Source organism: Mandrillus leucophaeus, unplaced genomic scaffold, assembly GCF_000951045.1.
Source record: "Mandrillus leucophaeus isolate KB7577 unplaced genomic scaffold, Mleu.le_1.0 Scaffold565, whole genome shotgun sequence".
In the NCBI taxonomy this organism is placed as follows: domain Eukaryota; kingdom Metazoa; phylum Chordata; class Mammalia; order Primates; family Cercopithecidae; genus Mandrillus; species Mandrillus leucophaeus.
The window spans coordinates 524,684-545,878 of record NW_012106086.1 but is presented as its reverse complement, the minus strand read 5'-3'; the positions used below and the strand labels follow the sequence as shown (position 1 = coordinate 545,878).

The window sequence follows — 21,195 nt, the reverse complement described above, 5'->3', positions numbered from 1 at the left end:
TCTCAGGTGAAACCACTGTGATAAAAGCTTTAGAACAGTGTGCTGTAAAATGGAACTCTTTTATTCTGAATTCCACTAAACAGTAAGTAGGGTAATGGGAACAAAAATTTGTTTTTGCTCACTCAACCAAAATCAATATTGAGATTACTTTGCACATGGTATGATTCTAGGCATAGTGAGGACATCTGAGATGTTGATCACATGCTGTGTATGGCTATTATCTCAGGCCTTGTGGTTCAGAAGGAATCCTTCATGTTGTCAGCATTGATAGAACATTAGGAAAGGAAAGATCACCAAGCAATGAGCACCGTTATGGTTCACATCGAAGGAAACCAGCAGGAGGAATTTACTATAGTTTGGAAGAGCAAGAGACCTGAGTCTATGTACAAAAACTAAAGTCTGAGGGTCTAAGAGTAGAGCGACGCAGACTTGATAAAAGAAGAAAAATGTGGTCACAAAAACACAGCCATTCAATTTAGGTCTTCATCTTCCCCCTGGTTTTTGGGGTATAGAGAATGGGGCTATGAAAACAAATTGTCTAGTAATTTAATACACACAAAAATGAGTGTTACTCCTTTTCAAGCATGCTGATATTACTCAAAACTTTTTGGGGAACTCCTCATTTGGAGTTGCCTTAGGACCCTGCCACATAATGGAGTATTCTCACAAGCAGTAATTCTTCAATTTCAATTTCAGAGGGTGGGTTTAATTTGTAGAGGAAGCCCATACTCATTTAGAGCTAAGGCTGGTAAATAAGGTCAATTATCTAATTTAATAAGATCATTCTGGTTTAAAATAAAAATACCTTTAAAGAAAGTAATCTTGTTATCTTAGCTTATCTTCCTTAATCATGTTTATTTTGATTTTGTTACTTCCTCATTTATTGAGTTTCATGATTGGCGTAATTTTTTCTCTTCTGTCTGTTTTATTTATGTGCTATATCTGACTCTTCAGAAGCAGCCTTAAATCCCTCAAACTTCCTTGCCCCCACCTCAACACCTCTTCCAACTCTTGAACCTAACACTTTGAAGCATTTCAGTTCCTTGCTTCTGATATGTTTCTTAAAAGGTAACATAGTTTATCTATTTACTTAAGAAATGCAAGGTTTTTTTTTTTTTTGTGCAGAAAATCCTAAAATTCAGAGAAGCACAAAGATGAAAAGAAAGTCATTTGTAATTTTATTGCTCAGAGAACGAATATCCACATTTCATGGATGATTTTCAAGTCCTTCTTTAATGCATCTTTTTCTCTCTCTCTTTATCACACATGCACACAAATCTAACTACATCTCATACTCTACATGTTGCTTACAATCTACTTTCTTCTGACTCTACTATGATGTTATTTCCTTTATCATTAGAACTCCAGGCTGACTATCCCTCTACTTGGAGGGGCAGCCTAGTACCTTATTCAAGTGAATGGGCCATCCAATTGGAGATATTTGGAGTGATTCAACTAGAGTGACCTCTGATACTGAAGATGAAAGCAGAAGGATAATTCCATTTTGACTTTGGATTATGGTTTACTTTCTTGCCTTTGGCAGAGAGCTCCCAATAGAAATGAACCCTTTGCCTTGGGGATGGCTGTTTACTAAATGACTTGTAAAATCACATATCATCTGTTCTCTTTAACAATTTATGACTGTGTGGGAACAGTACCTAAATTTACATCATGATGCTGTTTGCCGCCCTGTTTGGGAACAGATGGTAAGTATTTACTGTGAATGACCTTTTATTTTCCCTTTAATTTTTATCACTTAGAGCTCTCCACTGCAGCATTGCCATATGTTGCACACAAAATGCAGTGGTTACTGGGTTATTATTTACAACTGGAGCTTGAAGGCATATCATGAACTGCAAGTAGATACTTGTCTGAGTTATTGGTTTGACATTGTAGTCCACCAAGGCCAATACCAGATTATAACATCACAACATCATAAGTATATAGTCAGTCTTAATAGATTTTGTTATACTTTTTCTGCCAAAATAAAAATTAGTTCCTACTTTCATGAAAAAACCCTTCATGGAAACAGTGCCTTTAGAAAACAGAATAGTTGATTTTGCTAAAGGTCAGGGAAAAAAGTGCCAAAGCACTATTATGAAGAAGCTGTCATCTTATAATGGGAATTTAGCCTTTTTACAGCATCGTCAAGTAACACTGGAATCTAAAAGGGATATGAAGAAAGATAATCTGTTCCATTTTAGTCCAGTTCAAGAAACTTTATTGATTTCTTAATCTCTGTCAGCTATTGCCCTATGGATACAAAGATGAAGAATGCAGAACTCTGGTTTGGGTTTGTGGTGTTCATGAGAGTCAGGGAAAATAGAATGCAGAGAGGACCAGGAATGAGAGTGCCTAGGATGCTGAAGGAGCACAATGAACCTATTAGTGACACTGAGGTGGTGAGACAAGTGGAGGCAGGCAAACCTTTCTGGAAAGGATAATGTCGTGAAGGAAGAAGAAGGTAACCAGATGAAGAAAGGGAAGTGTGAATAACACCAACCAAGGCACATATTCCCAGCTTGCAGGGAATGATAAAGATTGTAAACATCTGGATGCCACATCAACAGATAGGATATACAACCAATCTTCAGATTACAGTATACATTTTATTTAATTTTTGTTACTCAAAAGCAACAAAACCAACCAACCAAAACAAAAACAGGGCCAAAATAGTGACAGCAAGAAAAATTATTAAATTAATGAGTCTGGGTTGTGTTTGTACATATTGTATAGTAGGTAGTAACTGTTTAGCACAAATAAGAACCTGATGTTTGATTTTTAAAATCATATAAAGGAATGAGTCCATAAATGAATAAATAAGTGAATAAATGAGTATCAATAAGATAAGATGTTGACCAAGTGAAGGATTCTGCATTTGAATGTAAAAATAGTGAAGACAAAAATTAGTAATGCAATGTTCACAATTAGCAATTAACAAGAGTCAAAATCTTTCTTAAGGCATGTAGATAATTCATCTTTACAATGTGTAAATGGAACCCACATTTGTAAATTTTCTAAATGTTCTATTATCTGTCATTACTCTTTGCATGTGATAGATGTTTCTCTGTGAGATTTTTCATACATAATGTTTAAAATAATGTAAAGAAGAGAGTTCAATCTGTCAGCAAATGACAGATTCTGTGAAGTGTGAACGTACTCAAATTAGGGTATTCTCATTCTTTTAACTAACATCGTGAAGGAAAGAAGTCTTAGGAGCCTAAAGCATAATGTTTAACATTTGCAGGTTTGATTATGGTTTTCCTTCCCGTTTTTATATTTTCCACACTATGTATCACAGCATATTCTGTGATAATAATGAGATTGGTGCATAGACTTGCACATGTTGAAAGAAAGATCTTATTTTCATTTTTCCAGATTAATATGAACTGTATAGCAAAACAAAAGTATATTTCAAAAATGATATTTGCATGTGCCTGAAATTGCTTAAGCAATTTTCCACAGGACTTTTTCATTTAAATCTATGGCTAGAGTTTAAAGATAGGCAGGTAGGGATGGAAAGACATACAGATAAAGAGCTAGAAGAAATGATTGATGTAAAGAAAATATTTTACTAGAGAAAAATAAAGTATGTTAAATTCAGGAATGGTAATATTTGGAGAGGAAAAAAGTTCTTCTGAAGGTATTTTTCAGTTTCTTCATTGCAGCCTCTGCATTGTTCTGGGTACTTGAAATTGAGATTCTTGCATTCCACTGGGAATGAGGTCACACAATGGACTGAATCACGAAATACAACCTGAATGGCCCCTGGCCAGTATTTCAACTTGATCTTTAAGAAATAGGGTTGTGCTAGTAGACATGTTTCATACAAGACAGTGCCTAGGAGGTATGATTAGAACTACTGAACTACAATAAAGGTAAAAGCCAAATGACATCTGGTACTTATATTCTCTGTGACTATCCTGGGAGATATTCTCAGAAAACAACAACAAAAAACTCATGAGTTAAAAAAAAATAAACTTACAATATATGATGGGCATAATGATATCACTTTCCATTTCACTGACAGGGTTCCTCACCAGGCAGCTGTAATTCCCAATGTCTTCCTTGGTCACTGGAGCAATATGAAGGGTATTGTTTGGGGGAGAAAAGGAGTAGGTAGAGCTGGTGTGGGCAGGTCTCCCATTTTTTAGCCATTGGTAAACTAGCCGAGTGCCCCCTTCCACCTGGCATGTCAGGGTCATGTTCCCCACATACTCCACGGACCCAGAGGGAGGATGAATCTGCACCACTGGCTTTGTGACAGGATCTGCAATATTAAGAGAGATAGCAATGATTTTTTCTTCTCATTGAATTATAATAAAACCTTATGAGGTCTTTCCAATATGAAGTCCTGGAGAAATTATCCCAGCATTTTACACTGTAAATGTAGACAGCTCAGGTAATAACTAAAGAAGAGAAGAGGATAAAAAGCCAGGGAAAATGCAAAATGTCAAAATACGAGAATATCCTTTATAGTCAGAGATAATCAAATTCCAGAACTTACTTTTCAAGGATGATCTAATGAAGCCCTTTACTTTATAGGTGGCTGAGAATGGAATGCCAGCTTTCTTATTCCTGTTCATTGTGCTTTCACCAACACCATAAAGGTACACTTTCCCAGGCAAAATTTATATGGCTATTCCCCTCTATTGACTTGTCCTAATGTCCCAATAGCAGCTGGTTGGGATAGATGTGGTGAACTCAAATTTCTATCATCTGCAAAATATACAGCTAATATATACTATACTTTTGGGAAACTGAGGGATAGTTTTAGCGAATCACATATGTACAATTATTCTTTCTATGTATGTCATGAAGCAATTATAAACTTTAATTGCTTTGCATTTGTGTTGTAACATTATGTTAGTCACTTTAACAAATTAGAGCCTGCATTTCAACACTGACTCAGTCTGAAAATAGGATAAAATATATTCTTGGGCTTTTATCAAATTAGAGAAAAAAATACAAATCCAATAGAAATTCCTGTTGGAAAGTCAAGTCATAGGAAAATAGTCTTAGTTCATCATCTGCCACACAGTAGGCTCTTAATACTTGTCAAAGTAAATTTCCAAAAATGAGTAAATATTTTCTCTCTGAATTTTAACTGTAAAGTTGATTATATAATCATGGTAGAATTATATAAGAATCTGCAACCATTTTTGGCAATTTTCTTTAATCATTGAAGTTCTTGACTTAATTGATAAAAACAGTGGCTTGCCCAGAGTTACACAGCAGTCAGTGGCAAAATGAAGAGGGCTTCACATCTGGTAATGTTTCTCTTCTGCATTTTGGAGCGGGGTGTATTTAGTAATCCCCTTCTATGTATGACTACAGGACACAGAGAGAGTAGGATGATACATAAGTGAGAGATGATTGTGTCCAATGTTTAGACTTCAATTTCCTGTCAAGCTTTTAATTAGGGTCGATGCATCTTCCTCAGGTAGATTTATTTTGACTTGTGCTTATATTTTTGTACACTAGAAAATGTGCATTAGAGAACAAACTGACCAATTCTCCATCCCAGAGAAGATAGAAGAAAGTGAAAGGGAAAGGAGGTCAAAAGGTAACTTATAGGGGAACTGAGTAGTTCTGAAGCCTCTAGCACTTTTCAAGGAGGGTGTAATCAACTGGCTCATCTATTTAATTTAATCCTTCATCTTCCCTGGCAAGAACAAAAGATTGGGAAAAGCTTTATGTTCATGATATTATGATTTAAAAAGAAAAACAAATTGTGTACATTTAATATGCAGAAAAATCTTTTATTTCAAATGCACCTGTGTGTGGAACTGTAAGTGGTATGAGATAAATAGGTAACATATCAACAGTCTTGTATGAGAAGAACCAATCATTAGAATAGTCACTGGTATTGTGATCATACCTTTGCTTAAAACAGTATAACTCAGATGAAGAAGTTTTTCTTCTGAGAAGAATTTTGGCACAGGCCCTAAAACCCTATTGAGGCTTTACTAAGTTTTTGGTTGCATTTTCCTAAGCAGATTTAACTTTACTACTAATTAACAAGAAAGGATATTGTATTAGGAGGGAGACAGGACACCATATAGGAAATCTTCATGGAAATTCCCTTTAGATCTCTCTTGTCTTTTTCCCCACAATTGCTCTATAGGCATTTGCTTTTACCTTCTGCGTCTTTACTCCCCTGAAGTCTCCCCGGTCTCCTCTGTGGCCACTCATTTACTCCACAGATAGTTGCTGAATCTACTAGCGATCAGCAAAGGTTTTACGCACTGAGGACAAAGCAGCAAATAATACAAAGTCCCTGCTCCCAGGGACCTCATATTCTAGGTGGGGAAGAGAAACAATAAACAAATAAAAATCTATAATATGCCCAGGTAGTAATAAATGCTATGAAAGAGAGAGAAGCAGAATTGGAGAAAGAGAGTGACTCTCTCTCTCTCTCTCTTTCTCTCTGTCTCTCTCTCTCTTTTCTCGGAGTGTGTGTGTGTGTGTGTGTGTTTGGGGAAGTGAGATTATGTTTTATATAGCATGGTCAGTAAAGAATTCACAGACAAAGTGACATTTGAGCTGAGACCTAAAGGGAATGAGGGGAGCATGCTAGTATCTTGGAGAAAAGCTGTCTAGGTAGAGCAAACAGCAAGTACAAAGGCCCTGAGGAATGAGTGTGTTTTGGCCTGTTCCGGAAAGAGCATGGAGGCCAGCATGACCAGAACCAAGTGAGTGAGGGGGATACAGATAGGAAAATGGGGTCAGATAGGCACTGGGTATGTGGGGAATTGCAAATTGTTAATACTTTGACTTATACTCTGAGTGAGATAGAAGCAATGGGAGGATTTTAAGCTGAAGGAGGCAGGAATAGAAGCAGGGAGAGTAGGTGGCAAAGCTATTAGGATAGTTCAGGCCATGGCTGATTGTGGTATTGAGTGGGGCAGTACTGGGGGGTGGTAAGTGGTTGGATTTTGTCTATATTTTCAAGGTAAAGCCAATAGGCTTTCCTGTGGACTGGATGTGGGATGTGAGAAAAAGAGGTCAACAGTGACTGCAAGGTTTTGGCTGGAGTAATTGATAGAATGGAATTTGTATTTATTAAAATGGGGAATACTGTTATAAATAAACAGGTGTAGAGAGAAAAAATCAGAAGTTGGGCTTTGGGCACGGTATATTTTGCGTATGTCACTTACTTCAATAAGGAAAACAAGTGTCTGAAAGTTAGCTGACCCCACTGCCCCTCAGAGGACATTTTCAGGTATGTCCATTGTCCCTAAGTATCATTCCTGCACAAGTCTCATCCTCTTCCAAACAGTGTACTGAAACAAAAATCTTCATGACAAAAATAGGGCTCTTCCCAGGGTATAGTCTATTGTTGAGAAAATAAGATTTTTCTCCATCTCATCAAATTAGCAACATTATACTTGATAGTTCCCAGGCAAACAAACAATAAGTTATATGTAGTGCTTGATTACCTATTGCTAGGCACTAGGTATATCTCTTACATGCATGTCTTATTTAATCTTCAGAAAGCCTTGTGAGGTAGATAATGTCATTAGTGCCATGAGACATTGAGGCTTTGAGGATTAATTGATTTGTGCAAAGTTGTGAAGCCAGGATCTAAAGCCAAGGTATTTTAGTCTCCTGAGCCTTTGCTAACTACCATACTAGACTGCTACCCACATACACTCACAGGGGACTCACCATCAACCGTGACTTGTATCTTCTGACTGGAGGATAGAGTTCCATTTCCCTGAATGTTGACCTTCACGATGTAATTGCCTTCATCAGAGAACTGCAGTGGGTTGATAAGCAGAGAGGCATTGGGTGGCATCATGGTGAACTTGTGTTGGTATTCCAAGTCAGGAACCACAGACTTATTCACAGAGCCCAGTAAGTATTTGGGCATCGTGTGGGGTCTCTCAAATAGCCATATGATCTGGATGTCTGATGCTGGAGTGTGGAAGCCATAGTGGACGGGTAGGTAGAGGGCCTGACCTCTGATGCCATGGACAGTGTGTGATGGCACTGTCACCTTCAGCCCCGAGCAAGCACCTGTTGCAAAGGAAAGGAAAGTTGTGAAGAACTTGAGCCACATTTCACACTCTAAAGGGGCAACTGCAGAGAGAACCTGATCAGGTGATAATCCTTTTCAAAGAAGAGTGGCTTCTAGGTACTGACTATTCTAGTACGGGTTACATATAGAGGTAAATATTTGTCTCTGAAACTTTCCGCACTTTAAAAACTCCACCCAAAGACTGTGCTGATTGCACAAGATAAAAAGGAAAAGCAGAAGTTATTTTCTATGATTGCTACAGAATAATGGGAAAAGGAGAACTAAGAAAGTTTACTACTTCTAAAGTCCAATGAAACCATTAAAACATTTGGAATTATGACTATATTAATGTCTGCCATAGCATATCATAATCTAACCATGTGATTTGAGAAATACTAGGGGCTATTTCCTCCTAACATTTCCTCCTTAAAGCCGTCTGAAATGACTGAATATTCCATTATTGGAAGTTCTTCCCTTTAGCCAAATGCTTGCCAAACGCAAATATCCCAAGGAGAGTGGTATTAAACCATTGTCAGTCATGACCAGTTATTTCCACCCAGAACAGGCATCTGGTTGGTGTATTTGAGAAACAGCAAGAGGCAGGTACAGATGGAGCACAGTGGAGGAGGAGGAGCATGATAAGATATGAGGTCAGTGAGGTGGCTGTGACAGACTGGCAGGACCTTAGGATCATGGGAAAAACTCTGGCAATTTTACTCTAAGATGGGGATGCAATAGGAGTTTCATGAACAGAAAAGGGCTATGATTTTTCTTATGTTTTATTAGACCTAGTCTAGCTGCTGTGAGAATACACTGGAATAGAGCTAGAGCAGGAACAGGGAGAACACTTAGGAGATGACTGCAATGTAATAGGCCAGAGACAACTGTGCTGGAGACTAGGGTGTTAATAAAAGACATCTTGGGAAAAGACTGATTGTGACAAAAGGATTTGCTGACACTTTGAGGGTGTCAGAAACAAAGAGGATGCCAAGCTTCTTGACTTAGACCAACTGGAAGAAAGGAATTGCAGTAAATAAATTAATCATGGGGAAGACTATGGGGAGAATAGATTTTTGTGGGGAAGACGAGGATTCAGTTTTGGGCATGTTCATTTTGAGATGCCCATTAGACATCCAAGAGGCAAAGTTGTGAAATCCTGGTTAATGAGAATTTAAGAGAGAATGAGGGACCTGGAGGGCCCTGGGGCATGGAGCTCTGCCCAGTGGAGAGCTCTGGGCAGTGCTGGGGATTTTGGGGCCTATGCATTCACCGCTGTATCTTCAGGTTTCTTCCCAGTTTCTGGCAACTGGAGATTTCCCCATCTTACCTTAAGCCATGATATATTATTTTATGTTATTTAGCATTTCTATGTATTTGCGGGGGGAAGAGAGTCTTCCTTAGCTCGGGTTACCATGTTGCTGGAAGCTCTTTGCTTCAAAATCCTCATTTAAAAGGGGCAATATGATACCCACAACATAGGAACATTTGACATAGTAGAGAGTGAGAGAAATTTAAATGTGGAATATTTTGAATAATGAGAGAAAAAATAGACAACAGAAAAGAAACTATAGACAATGAGTATAGACAACACTTTTTGGGGAGTTTTGCTGTGAAGAGGAGCAGAGAGATGGGGCAGAGGCTGGAGAAAGATCAAAAATGAAATCAAGAGAGTTTTCTGCTACTGGGAATGTTCCACTGGAAAGGGAAATGTTGATGAGTCAGAATAGAGAAGGGTGAAAGTGGAATAAAATCCTTAAGCGGGTGAGAAGACATGGAAATTAGATATAAATATAAGTACTTTACAATTTTAAATTTCTCAAATGCAAAATGTTTATCCTCTTTGATCGCTTCCCCTTTTTCATTTTTTTCTACATTTTTTTCATTTCATTCTACTAGAAAGGGAGTGTTTAAGCTTCATCCAAGTCATGTCATGAAAGGTCATCAATATTAAAAAGGGAAAGGTATTAAAATAAATATTAAAAATATTAAATAAAATATTAAAAAGGTCTGTTTGCCTTTTGTGATTTTTTTTCTTGGAAAAACTCAAAGACGTAGGCCTGCTCCTATGAGGAATCCAGTTCTACCAACAGTAAATTTATCTCATTCCTTCCCAGAGTGGAGGTAGGAGCAAAGATTCCCACAGTTTGGGCCTTTCGCTAGCTATTAGTAGAGAGTGAAACTCTGGGGTTGGCACGAAGTTAGAGCAAAGAATCCAAGAGGAGAAAACACCAAAGAGGAAGATAGTTGGTTAGAGGGAGAAGAGACTCCTAGACTCTCAACTGAAACTTACCGTATGGACTGAAAAGCAGATAACTGTAAGAGAAACATAAAGACATGTCTTATTGTCTCCTTTGCCTCTGTGTGTTTTTGTGATTAACTTCTAAGATTTTTTTTCTTCTGATAATGGACCTACTTGCACACTTTGGTGATTAGTCCATAACAAAGGAGTTACAAAGATGAGAATTCCCTTCTGTATTCTTTTCTGCCAAGTGTAAGACTATTAAATCTGGAATTTTTCCTAATTTAAGTGATTAGAAGAAGAGAAAACTGGGTGCTGGGAATTCTAAAGAGGAGATAAAGTGGATTGCAGAAAGGAAGCAGTGGTTTTCACAACAAAACAGTAGGAGAGAGAAAGAAGGATGGGAGAGTAAATCTATGTCTCAAAATTACTGATGTCTATGATATGTGAAGTAGAGGCTGACAGTGGTGGTGAAACTATTAAAGTCATAGATTTAGTAAGACATTTGGCATTTGGATGGGAGATCAGCACAGGAAAAGATTCCTCTTTGTCTGTCTGTTTTCTGCACAAAACAAAATGCATTTATATGCCTTTCATTGAAGTTGAAGATAGGCGGTTCCTGACAAGTTCCTGGTAAGCAACAGTTTAAAAAAATAGGTTTAGTACCTGTTATTACTAACTTAAGATATGTAAATTGGAACTTTCACTGATTGTGTTGTTCCCTCCTTTTTTTATTTTTTATTTTTTTTACACTTGGGTAAATATGAAAATATTTACAAGGGTTTCATGGCTCACTACTGATCTTGGACTCCCATGTTCTATGTCCGCCACTTGCAAATAGCCCTAAAATAACGATTTTCAAGCACCTATTTTCTTAACTTGAAGATTACTGTGTTTGTTTTTTAATAACGTTAAAGATCTACTGAAATATGAAGTCCTAGTAAAGGACACATACTTCGGGTAAAATGGTGATTGGTCAGTTATGTGACCTTAAATAAGTCATTTTAATTCTCAGACTCAGTTTTCTCATATATGCATAGGAGGTAATACTGGATAAGGTGTAAGGCCTTTCTCAACTCTCTTAATTTCATGTTCTTGACATCCTGAGGTGCTTTTCCAAGGGTAGCAGCTACCTATATTTGAAGGTGAAGGGCCCAGAGGGTTTTGACAGGATCCAAATTGAGAGAGGGCCTAACAAATTTTGAAGAATTGAGTCTCAGTTTTTGGTCCATTTACTAAGTCGTCAATACTTGGAAATCCTTTAATAAAACAGCAATTCTGTGTTTTTTTACAAAGAAATCAAGGGGGATGATGGAAGTCCATATAATTGCCTTGGGAATGCACTGGAAAAAGCTGTACCACTGCTAATAGGGAGCAGTTTTGTCATGGATATACTGGTTCACTTAGGACATTTCACAACACAGCCTAGAAACCACCACTAGGCTGAGAAGGTCTGAATGGACTCTGACCAATTTGTGCTTGTCATTTGGGAAAGCCATTGCCAAAGTCCTTCTCTGCTTTTTTTGTAATCAACTTCCTTTGTAGTTATATTTGAAAAGATTGACTGAGATGTATTTAATACTCTGGAAATGGTTGGGAGGCACTATATGACTATGGGGTGACAATATCGCTAGAATAGAAATGTTGATGACTTTTGGATCTTGACCCAGAATGTTGAAACTTACGTATGAAAAGACAGGTTAGAGAGTCCATGACTAAAATTATGGGAGGAAAATTTTATTTAATGAAATATTAAATACAATACAAATATTGAAGCTCTGAGAAAAATAAAACTACATTAGTAGAAGACACTTTATATAGCATTTATGATCATTATTTAGGGGGGAAAATTAGTTTTGGGGGCTAATTTAGACTGCATCATGTAACAATACCTTAAATAATATATTGCCATCAGTATCTCTGAATAGGTTCAGTGCTTTCTTATTAAATGAAAAGTTTTTTTCAAATATGTATGCTTTTTCAAATGTTTGTATGATAGTGAGAAATAGCACAGCTGTTACAGTAACTATTTGCTTAGAGATTGCCTATACAATTTTTTATCAGATAAATTATAGGTAGCAAGTTATAAGAATGTCAGCAGGGAATGAAATTTTCTTTATACAGTATCTTATCTCAGTTACGTAAAATCTCTTCATTTTGCAGGAAAGACATGAACCTATCAATATGATACAATCTTTGCTTGTAGTGAAATTTGGGAATAAATAGATAATTGAATGCTTCCTCCACATTCTAGGAACACATACTCTCTTGCCATCGTTGTGTTACCCGCTACAGATGTGATGAATTCATGCTGTCAAACACAGTAGTTTACTAATGTTAGAAAACTTAGCTTCATTTTGAGAAATTTTCAAGTGCTCTTTTCTAGTTGTATGAGAAAACCCAAAGGACTAAAACTATTGATTTTAGAAAATCAACCTCTGCATGAACAGATAAACTTCAAGAAAATAAATAATATAAAAAGGCCGATTGTGGTGGCTCATGTCTGTAATCCGAGCACTTTGGGAGACTGAGGTGGCAGATTGCTTGAGCCCAGGAGTTTAAGACCAGCTTGGGCAACATGGCCAGACCCCATCTCTATTTTATTTGAAAAAATACAAAAACAAAAATAATAAACAACATAAAAATTGATGAAATTTAAATTTATTTTTAATATTCCAAATATTTGGACTTAAATAGAAATTTAGAGTCAATTTTATTATTACATTCACTATTACTTTCAGGGTATAAGAAACAAAAACTCTTATAAATTATAGTTCTGTTTAAAAAATCTTGACTTTTTGCATATAAGGCATTACACAAATCTGGAGAAACATTTATAATACTAACCATAATCTGACATACAAAATTGCAGCAATAATCCCTCCTTTTACGGACCCTCTTACATTGTATAACAATAGCACTATAAAAAAGTGTCCAGTGTTAAGGTACACTTGAAGTCCTACTGTAGAATTTATCTATATTCCAGCAACAAAGGACTCCCTAGACCGGTTTCATTGTATTGAATATAAACATCAGATTTCACAAAGTGAACTCTGCTGTAGCTCAAAATAGCTGGCATTTACTTCCCTGTTATCATGCGTGGTATTAACAAGCATAACACAAGTATTGTTGACTGAAAATAAAATCTTGCATCTTTAGAGAAAATAGAAATTATGATGTATTTTGAATAAACTGCACAAACTGTATATTTTAGGCTTCAAATTTTAAAAAATTTTTTAAAAAGAAGAAACAAACAAAAATTCAATATTCCTAAGAGCAAAAAGATTGCCAAATCACCTGTGGTCTTTACAACACACTACCTATGGAGAAAAGCAAATTTGCAGGAGAGAGAAGGTCCTAAGGTATAAAAACTGCTTTAGCTATTTATGAACATGCTATTTTCCTAATGTACATTTGTTTTATTTTAGTTGAATTCCTTAACTAAATTGTCTCGAAGTTCTTCTCAACGCCAGCTTCAAAAACAACACTTATAAAATGATAGCAGTCCTACTGTTTTAAAAATAAAAATAAGTGGGACGATGACCCAGGATACCTTCAAAGGCAAGAAAAATGCACAAAGATAGAGACAGTTATAGTAATTATTTACTTTTTCAAAAATTTTAGCAAACAAAATTCTATTATAGGCTTAAATTTGATAACATAAATACTGTAATAACTGGAACAATCACAACTCTGGGAAACTCAAAGGCTTAAAAAAATTTACAAACTGTATATTTCAAATGTGTGAGATAGGTACAACATTAGGTATGAATTTGAATAATAACATTTACAATGCAAACTTTAACAAAATATAGGAGTGAAAGTAAGGCTCTAAATAACTGAAGAAGCCTAAAAGTTAAATTGCTTAGTTTGCTAAGCTGTTCTTAAATTTTTTAAAATGTAGCCTTTTTTGAACTCCTATCTGTTGAATATAAACAAAACAAGAAATTGATTTGACTTTTAAAACTGATAAATAGGAAGAATGGAAAAGAGAACATCTGGTGAAAACAATGTTGACAGACAAGCATTCAGAATGTTGGAAAGAGACTCCTTTAAACTTTAAGGATAAAGAGGAGAATGAGGGAAAATATTAAGGTACAGAAAAAAATTTTTAATAGGACTAGCCATTGGGCAAAGAGAAAAGCTAAAGGCATTTTGGAGTAACAGTCTTTTCAAACACGTTCTCCCTTTTGTGTAGGAAATTTTCTTGTTAGTTTGGAATCTGATCTTCTTCCATATTTCATAAGATGAAACAGATAAAATGAAGCAGTAAACAGTTTGCAACAATATCTTTAATTAAAAAGAAAACAATTTTCATAAATTATTTGGAGTTTCACTCTAAGTGGTCACAATTTCATGGCCTATTAGAATATTTGCTGAAACAAATACATCAGACTATTGAACCGATACGTATACTCTAAAAAGAAAAAAATCATTACATTTTAAAAATATCTTAATTCTCTTAATGGGTGCTATGACAATAGTTGTTGTTCCAAGAAAACAATAACAATCTATTTATTGAAACTCTTTTATCTTAAATGCTCCTGCTTCTTTGCTGAAAACAGTGTATTATTGTTAAAAGGTTCTGACCTGCTCTTCAATTAATGCCACTGCACTGCAGCTGTCAGCAGAGTAAGCCTCTGTCTCCAAAAAAAAAAAAAAAAAAAAAACAACCTAAGAAACAGCTAAAACAATTCACGCAGGGCCTTACCGAAAAGAAGGAGGTATAGTTTGCACTGAAAGATCCCAAGTGTGTCACCGAAGGGCTCCATGAAAGCATCCTGTCCCATGCATGCAGTGACCTGTTCTCGGTGGTAACTTGGACCAGCAGCTGCTGGTTTATTTGCTAGGGAAATTAGCAATGAGGTAACAGACCCTATCTTGCCTCTTGCTTCTGTGATTTGAATACAGAATGAATGTGTATACAAAGGACACAGGGAGTGGGAACACCTGTTATGTGCTTTGCAATAATACAGGCTTATGGCTTTCAGAAGAGTTTCTTAGCAACTACCAGTAATTGTCTATATATTTCATAAATTATACTTAGTTATTAAAAATCACATGAAGGAAAACATCCTTTTAAGTGACTTTACTGAAAAATGGCATGTTTTCATAATGAAAGAATATTGTGAGATTTCCTTAAAAACAAAAGCTGGTTTTCTATCATGCAAAACTATGCCATTATTATTTAAAAATTAAAAAAAATAAGAAAATAGAAGTAGCTCATGTATCTGCTAAACAGTCATAAATCTTTGTGAAGTCACCAACATGTAAAAATTCTACCGACGAATCAAAAGAGAGCTCCACCATATATTCAAAACATATTTTTTCTATGCAGTGTTTCCTATTACAGTGACTGATTTCATTGAATCTTTGAATTCATCTTAGTTTTAAAAGCAAATCACAGGTGTGTTTCCGAGTGGGGCTGAGGCATGGACCATGCATAATTATAATGAAAAGCCCACGTCAAGAGATAGTGTCTGAGGCAACATTCTCACAGCAGATGCATAGAGGAAGTGAACCAATGATCTAGAAAAGATCTTACCTCTACTGTAATGTCCACGTTACAGTTTCTCAACCTGGTCTCTTCATTGTCATGGCAGCAGATAGTCTGAGCATGTCTGCTTAATTTACGAAGTTATTAGTTAACCCCTATTTGTAAGAAGGCTCTGGTTCTAGCTTTGCTATATAAAATGTTAATTATATATCCAAATCTGCATCAAATCATCAAATCAAGTAAAATTCCTTGCATACATCAGTTTTAACAGTAAAGGCCCACTGAAGAAGTTCAATGACAAGAGGGGAAGGAAGAATATATCTCAAGCATAATTAAAGTGAAAAAGGAATGATAGTAATTTTGGAATGCAAGTTTGGAAACCCTCTTTGCATTAAGGCTCTGAACTCTTCTAGAAGGACTTCTATAAGCCAAGAAAATAAGTGACTATTGGGAAAACTAAGTCCTCTTCAGAGATCAGTCACTTTCAGATCCCTCCATGCTTCAGAAAAATGGCAAGAGCTCCTCACACTTCCACCACCTCCCTGCAAAATAACAACAGTGCCACAACTTGCTCTGTGCTATCTCTAAATCTGGTACATACATCTATTGCAGCACTTATCTCCTTAATCTTAATTTATTTTATTGGATGTTTATTTTCCCTCTGAGCTCTAGAATACAGAGAATAATCTTATTCATTCATGGATCTTGGGCACGTAGCATAATGCTTAACTAGTATTTTTGTTAAGTTGCTCCTCCAGAAAACAAAACTCTAAGTGCTCCTTGGTCCCTGTCTTATGATTCTCAGTTGATGCGTAAGATATACAAATAAATTTGAATATTGGATTGCACAAAATACAATCTGGAAAGTAATAGGGAAGTTCTACAGATATCACATAGGCTCCCCCAACATCTTTTAGATTGATATTAATCTCCAATTGCCTTTATTAAATTAGCTCTTTCCAGTGTTTTTAAATCTAGTGCTGGATTATAACAAAGTTTGTTGGGTCCTTGGCAAAAACAGAAATAAAGACAAGGTACTGTGTTTTTTCCTTAGTGTTAAACATACTCATTATAAAGGAGTTTTTTATTCTGAGATTTTCTTTGTTGTATTTGAAAATATTCTCTCTTTCATGACATAAGGTGATAGTAGATGCTACATTAACAAATAAATGCCAATATGAAGCTTACTTGTAATCTTTTTATTTCATGGCACACATTGAAATATACGGCACATCTAGGGAAAGGGCTACTGGGATAATCATGACAAAGCGCCCTCTAGTGGTAAACTGTAGATATAAACTCATACCTGCTGGAGTCGCTTCTGATTTCAACATGTTTATACAGGAAGTGAGAAAAAGAGTGCTCAAGCTTAACTTCAACTGTTGTTAATTTTTACATGAGTCTTAAAAATAGTTTGAAGTGTTTTATAATTATAAGATTTTCCTACCATCCATATCTCACAGCACACATGTAACCCACTGGGAAGTTCTGCTGTATCATTCCAGTCAGGAAAAAAGTTCTTGTAGTGTTACTGTTTACCAATCTTAGTTATATTTGCATTTAAAATGAGAAGGCTGATTAACCTAAAGCAATCTATATTCACGGTGATTAAACTGCAAGCAATGCAAGGAGCCACTGGGATAGAGTGTGCGTGTGTGTGTGTTTGTGTGTGCACGCACACATGCATTTGCAATGGGATATGGACACATATACACCTGTGCAGGTGTGTGTGTGGGGGTGTGTGTGTGTGTGTGTGTGTGTTGGAGGCAGGGCTTTTTATTACCTCTCAAATCACACTACACAGTTTACAGTCTAGTTTATTTAAATTGTAGACTGGTAATACTTCATACAGTAAATGTCTGCTGCATAAATTTCAAACATCCACATTTTTAATAACAAGTAGCAAGCATGTGCATGTTTTGCAGTGGCAGAAACAATTAAGAAGGAGAGGTGGTGAAATGCCAAGGTCAATGTAGATGTAGAACAGTGGGGAATAAGAAATGGGGAGAGAAAATGTTTCTTATTGTTGTAATTAGTAGATTCTCTCCAGTTTACAGGGAGAGTTAGCTGCCAGAGGAGGCTATCACATATGCCTATGCCTGTGCTAGTGTTCAATTCTGTAAAGTCCACAAAGCTACCTCATGGAAGCCTTTATCTATCTTATATGGCTGCTAAATACTATGCAGTACTGTCTTTCTTCCTGGGCACCTCTTTAGGTCACTACTTTACCTTTGACAAGTGATCTGTTTTCTGTTACGGCCTGCTCAAGAAATGTAGTCATATCATCTTGGAGGGGCTGCATCTCTTCACTGCTTTGGTATTTGTGCAGTGGTAAGTAACTTTATCTTTCTAATCAAACCAGGATCTCAGCTTTTATTTAAGCTTCCAGATATTCCTCCTGTTTGGGCCATTAGAAATATGCCCTTATCCTACTTTACTACTAATCCTATTGCCCTGAATCAGATCAATTTACTTAACTCTCGGCTCTGATGTTCCAGTATGCAAAAATGGGGTTAGCACTTCTCTACCAAGGAATTGGTATCCAGCAAACCTTCCCTCAAGATTTGTTGGCAGACCATCTAAACTTTCCATTACTTTGCACTCGCCTATCACTAACAACAGCTCTCAGGTAAATATGAAAATCCTGAATAAATCTTACAAATAAATACCTTTTTGAAAATTGGAAAGGAAATAGCATGCCAAACCTTTTACAAAGTGTTTTTTAGGATGCCAAGTTTTTTGTTTTTTGAGCGTAGACAGGTAGAAATGAATAATGTAAGGTTCAATTATTTCATATAGTGTTAAGGTATGCTGAATTTGGAAATATAGTTTACTTAGCCACCAGTGCTGACTTACTTTACAAACTTTCAATATTATAGTTACAGCCTTCAAACTTTTAGAAGACTGTAACCATCTTTATCCATTTCTTCAGTTTATAGGAAATAAAATAAAATGTAGAGTTTTGGAGTAAAACAAAGTTTTAATACTTTCTTGCTTTTTCGGTGTCAAATAGATAGGGATAACACTCATTTTTTCTGAATTTGGCCAATAGAAATACACACATTAGATTAAAAAAAAACTTTTTTGGGGGATCATCTTTAACTTTGTGTATCTGAGTGTGTGAGGGAGAAAATTCTGGGGTTGAATCTGGGTTCTAGTCCTAGATCAAGCTCTCATGAAATATGTGACCTTGAACCCTTATATAGATACGTTTTCTCATCTTTACAGCATGGATTTGACATGCTAGAGCTGGACTGCTTTTAAGAATCACAGAAGATTTTAAACACACAAACATCCCCAAATAAAATAACAATAATAACAGCACACACCTCAGGTGAATCTGAACAGTCAGGTTTGAGAACTACTGAACTCGGATCACCCCTCAGATACGCTTTTAAACTAAATTGTGAACTCCTTGTGACCACAATCATACATTATCAATCTAAAGTGCTTACTATAGTGTTGCCTTGAGCTCAATAATCAAGAAATGTTTATTGACTTGGGTTTTATTTTTATATGCTAATATGGCTGGCAGTTTTTGTTTCTTTTGATGCTTTCAGGGACTTCTAAATATTGAAGATTTTCACATACAAATAACAGTCTGACAACTAAGATTAGAGAAGGTAAAGAATAAACTAAACTAGACTTGCCCTAAATGTGACCAGAATTTCTTTAAGGGGTTAGAAATAACAAAGTCAGAGAAGCATATAGGCAAACATAATTTCAAAGGAATTGCTGAATGCAGTGATGCAAGAATGCACAAGGTGGGGCCTATCATGGGGAGGGGGGAGGAGGGAGGGATTGCATTGGGAGTTATACCTGATGTAAATGATGAGTTGATGGGTGCTGACGAGTTGATGGGTGCAGCACAGCAACATGGCACAAGTATACATATGTAACAAACCTGCACGTTATGCACATGTACCCTAGAACTTAAAGTATAATAATAACAATAAAAAGAAAAAGAAAAAAAAAAAAAAGAATGCACAAGGTGTTTCTGTTGGAGTGGAGAACCGGGCAGAATCAAACTATACCTCATAATTGTATAGTGCTTTACAATTTATACATTTCATTCACCTACATCATCTCATTTATCTTTACAAAGCCCTATATAAAATATTGCAACCTCATTTGTAAAAATTAATAAAACGAGGCTCTAAGGGGTGAGAAAATAGAATTTCAGAATCAGAAATAACCTCTGTTAGTGTCCCCCAAACTTCGGTCATTTGCAAATCACCTTTATTAGTTTTGCCATATCTGACTACCACCCATACTATTGTTTACCCAGTATTTTTTATTAGGTTGACATACTAATTTTTTTTATTCTAAGAAATATTTTTGAAATTATAGGTTTATAAAAGTTTATGTTAACTTTTAAAAAGTTAGCATTACAATAAAATAAACTTAAAAAAATTGGTGCCATGCTTTAGAACTTTCTTCAGCACAATATATGAAAATCTTAACACACCTGATGACCAATCCTTCAGTTTCTGCTTGCACATCTTTAGTAATCCTAGGCAAGTTCCTTAATTTCGCCATACCTGCTTCGTCATCTTTAAAATGGAAACCCACAGGATTCTTGTGTGGATAAATAAAGCCATATATTTAAAGCTATTAGCAGTTTCTGACAGGTACTCAGCTTTCGATAAGTGTTAGCTATTGTTGTTAGCTTTAGGGCCGCTTTCTTTTTCTTCTTCTTCTAATATTCTCATAATTGTAAAGTCCTTTTAAAACTGTGTCCCCAAAGATACCCCTGTTCCTTTCCCCAATTTAACTAAACTGCCAAAAGTTGAAAAGAGGACTTTAAAGTGACACGTATACTCATTATTGTTGTCGTATTTCCCGTCATCACTTGCCTTAGAGTACAGAGGTAAAATAATAGGCGGGCGTCAAAATCCTTCGATTTTAGAGCTTTTGCAGGGGATGCCAAGACTGAGGTAGAACAGCCCTAACCCTGGCGGGCCGCCCATTGGGCAATCTAGAGCACACCTTTCCTCAGGCCAAACCCAGCGCGCCCGGGGTAGTCTCGAGTTCTCAGGTCACCTCTCAGTGACAGCCCTTTCTTGAGTTCCTTCTCCTTTGCGTCAGTCTCTCGTTCCCTCACCCCGCCCCTCTATACCAGGTGAGGTTTCCTCCCTCACACTCCTAGGGGGCATCGCGTCAGTCTGGCTTATATATTGTCTCCTCTGAGTTTGATCTTTCGCTCAACTCCTAGTCACCTATGACTTAGGTTTCCCTCTCCCCAAAGAGCAGCTACCACCTAGTGCAAGCACTTTCCTTAAGACCGCGCTCTGAGCAGTAAGATTTACCCGCTTAACTGGCGCACCCGCTCCTTTGTTTGCTGGGAGATGTAGTCCCTGGACTGGCCGCTTTAGTTCATTGTTACTACCGCCGGCGGCCAGAAGACTACAGTTCCCAGCATACCCAGGGCAAGAC

General features: G+C 36.5%; 1 protein-coding gene across 2 annotated transcripts in view; it reads right to left on the bottom strand.

The window, feature by feature from the left end:
* HEPACAM2 (HEPACAM family member 2) overlaps positions 1-15,123 on the bottom strand; it is a 36,726-nt gene extending 21,603 nt beyond the window's left edge. The window contains exons 1-3 of one of the 2 annotated variants that reach the window (XM_011998263.1): positions 14,974-15,123; positions 7,672-8,022; positions 3,986-4,270 (exon numbers count right to left, since the gene is read on the bottom strand). In XM_011998263.1, the coding sequence (XP_011853653.1) occupies positions 3,986-4,270; positions 7,672-8,022; positions 14,974-15,052 (715 nt within the window). In that variant the 5' untranslated portion in view covers positions 15,053-15,123. Of the gene's footprint in view, positions 1-3,985; positions 4,271-7,671; positions 8,167-14,973 lie in introns of those variants that run through there. The other variant, XM_011998264.1, reaches the window with a different exon arrangement.
* Positions 15,124-21,195: the final 6,072 nt, after the last annotated feature.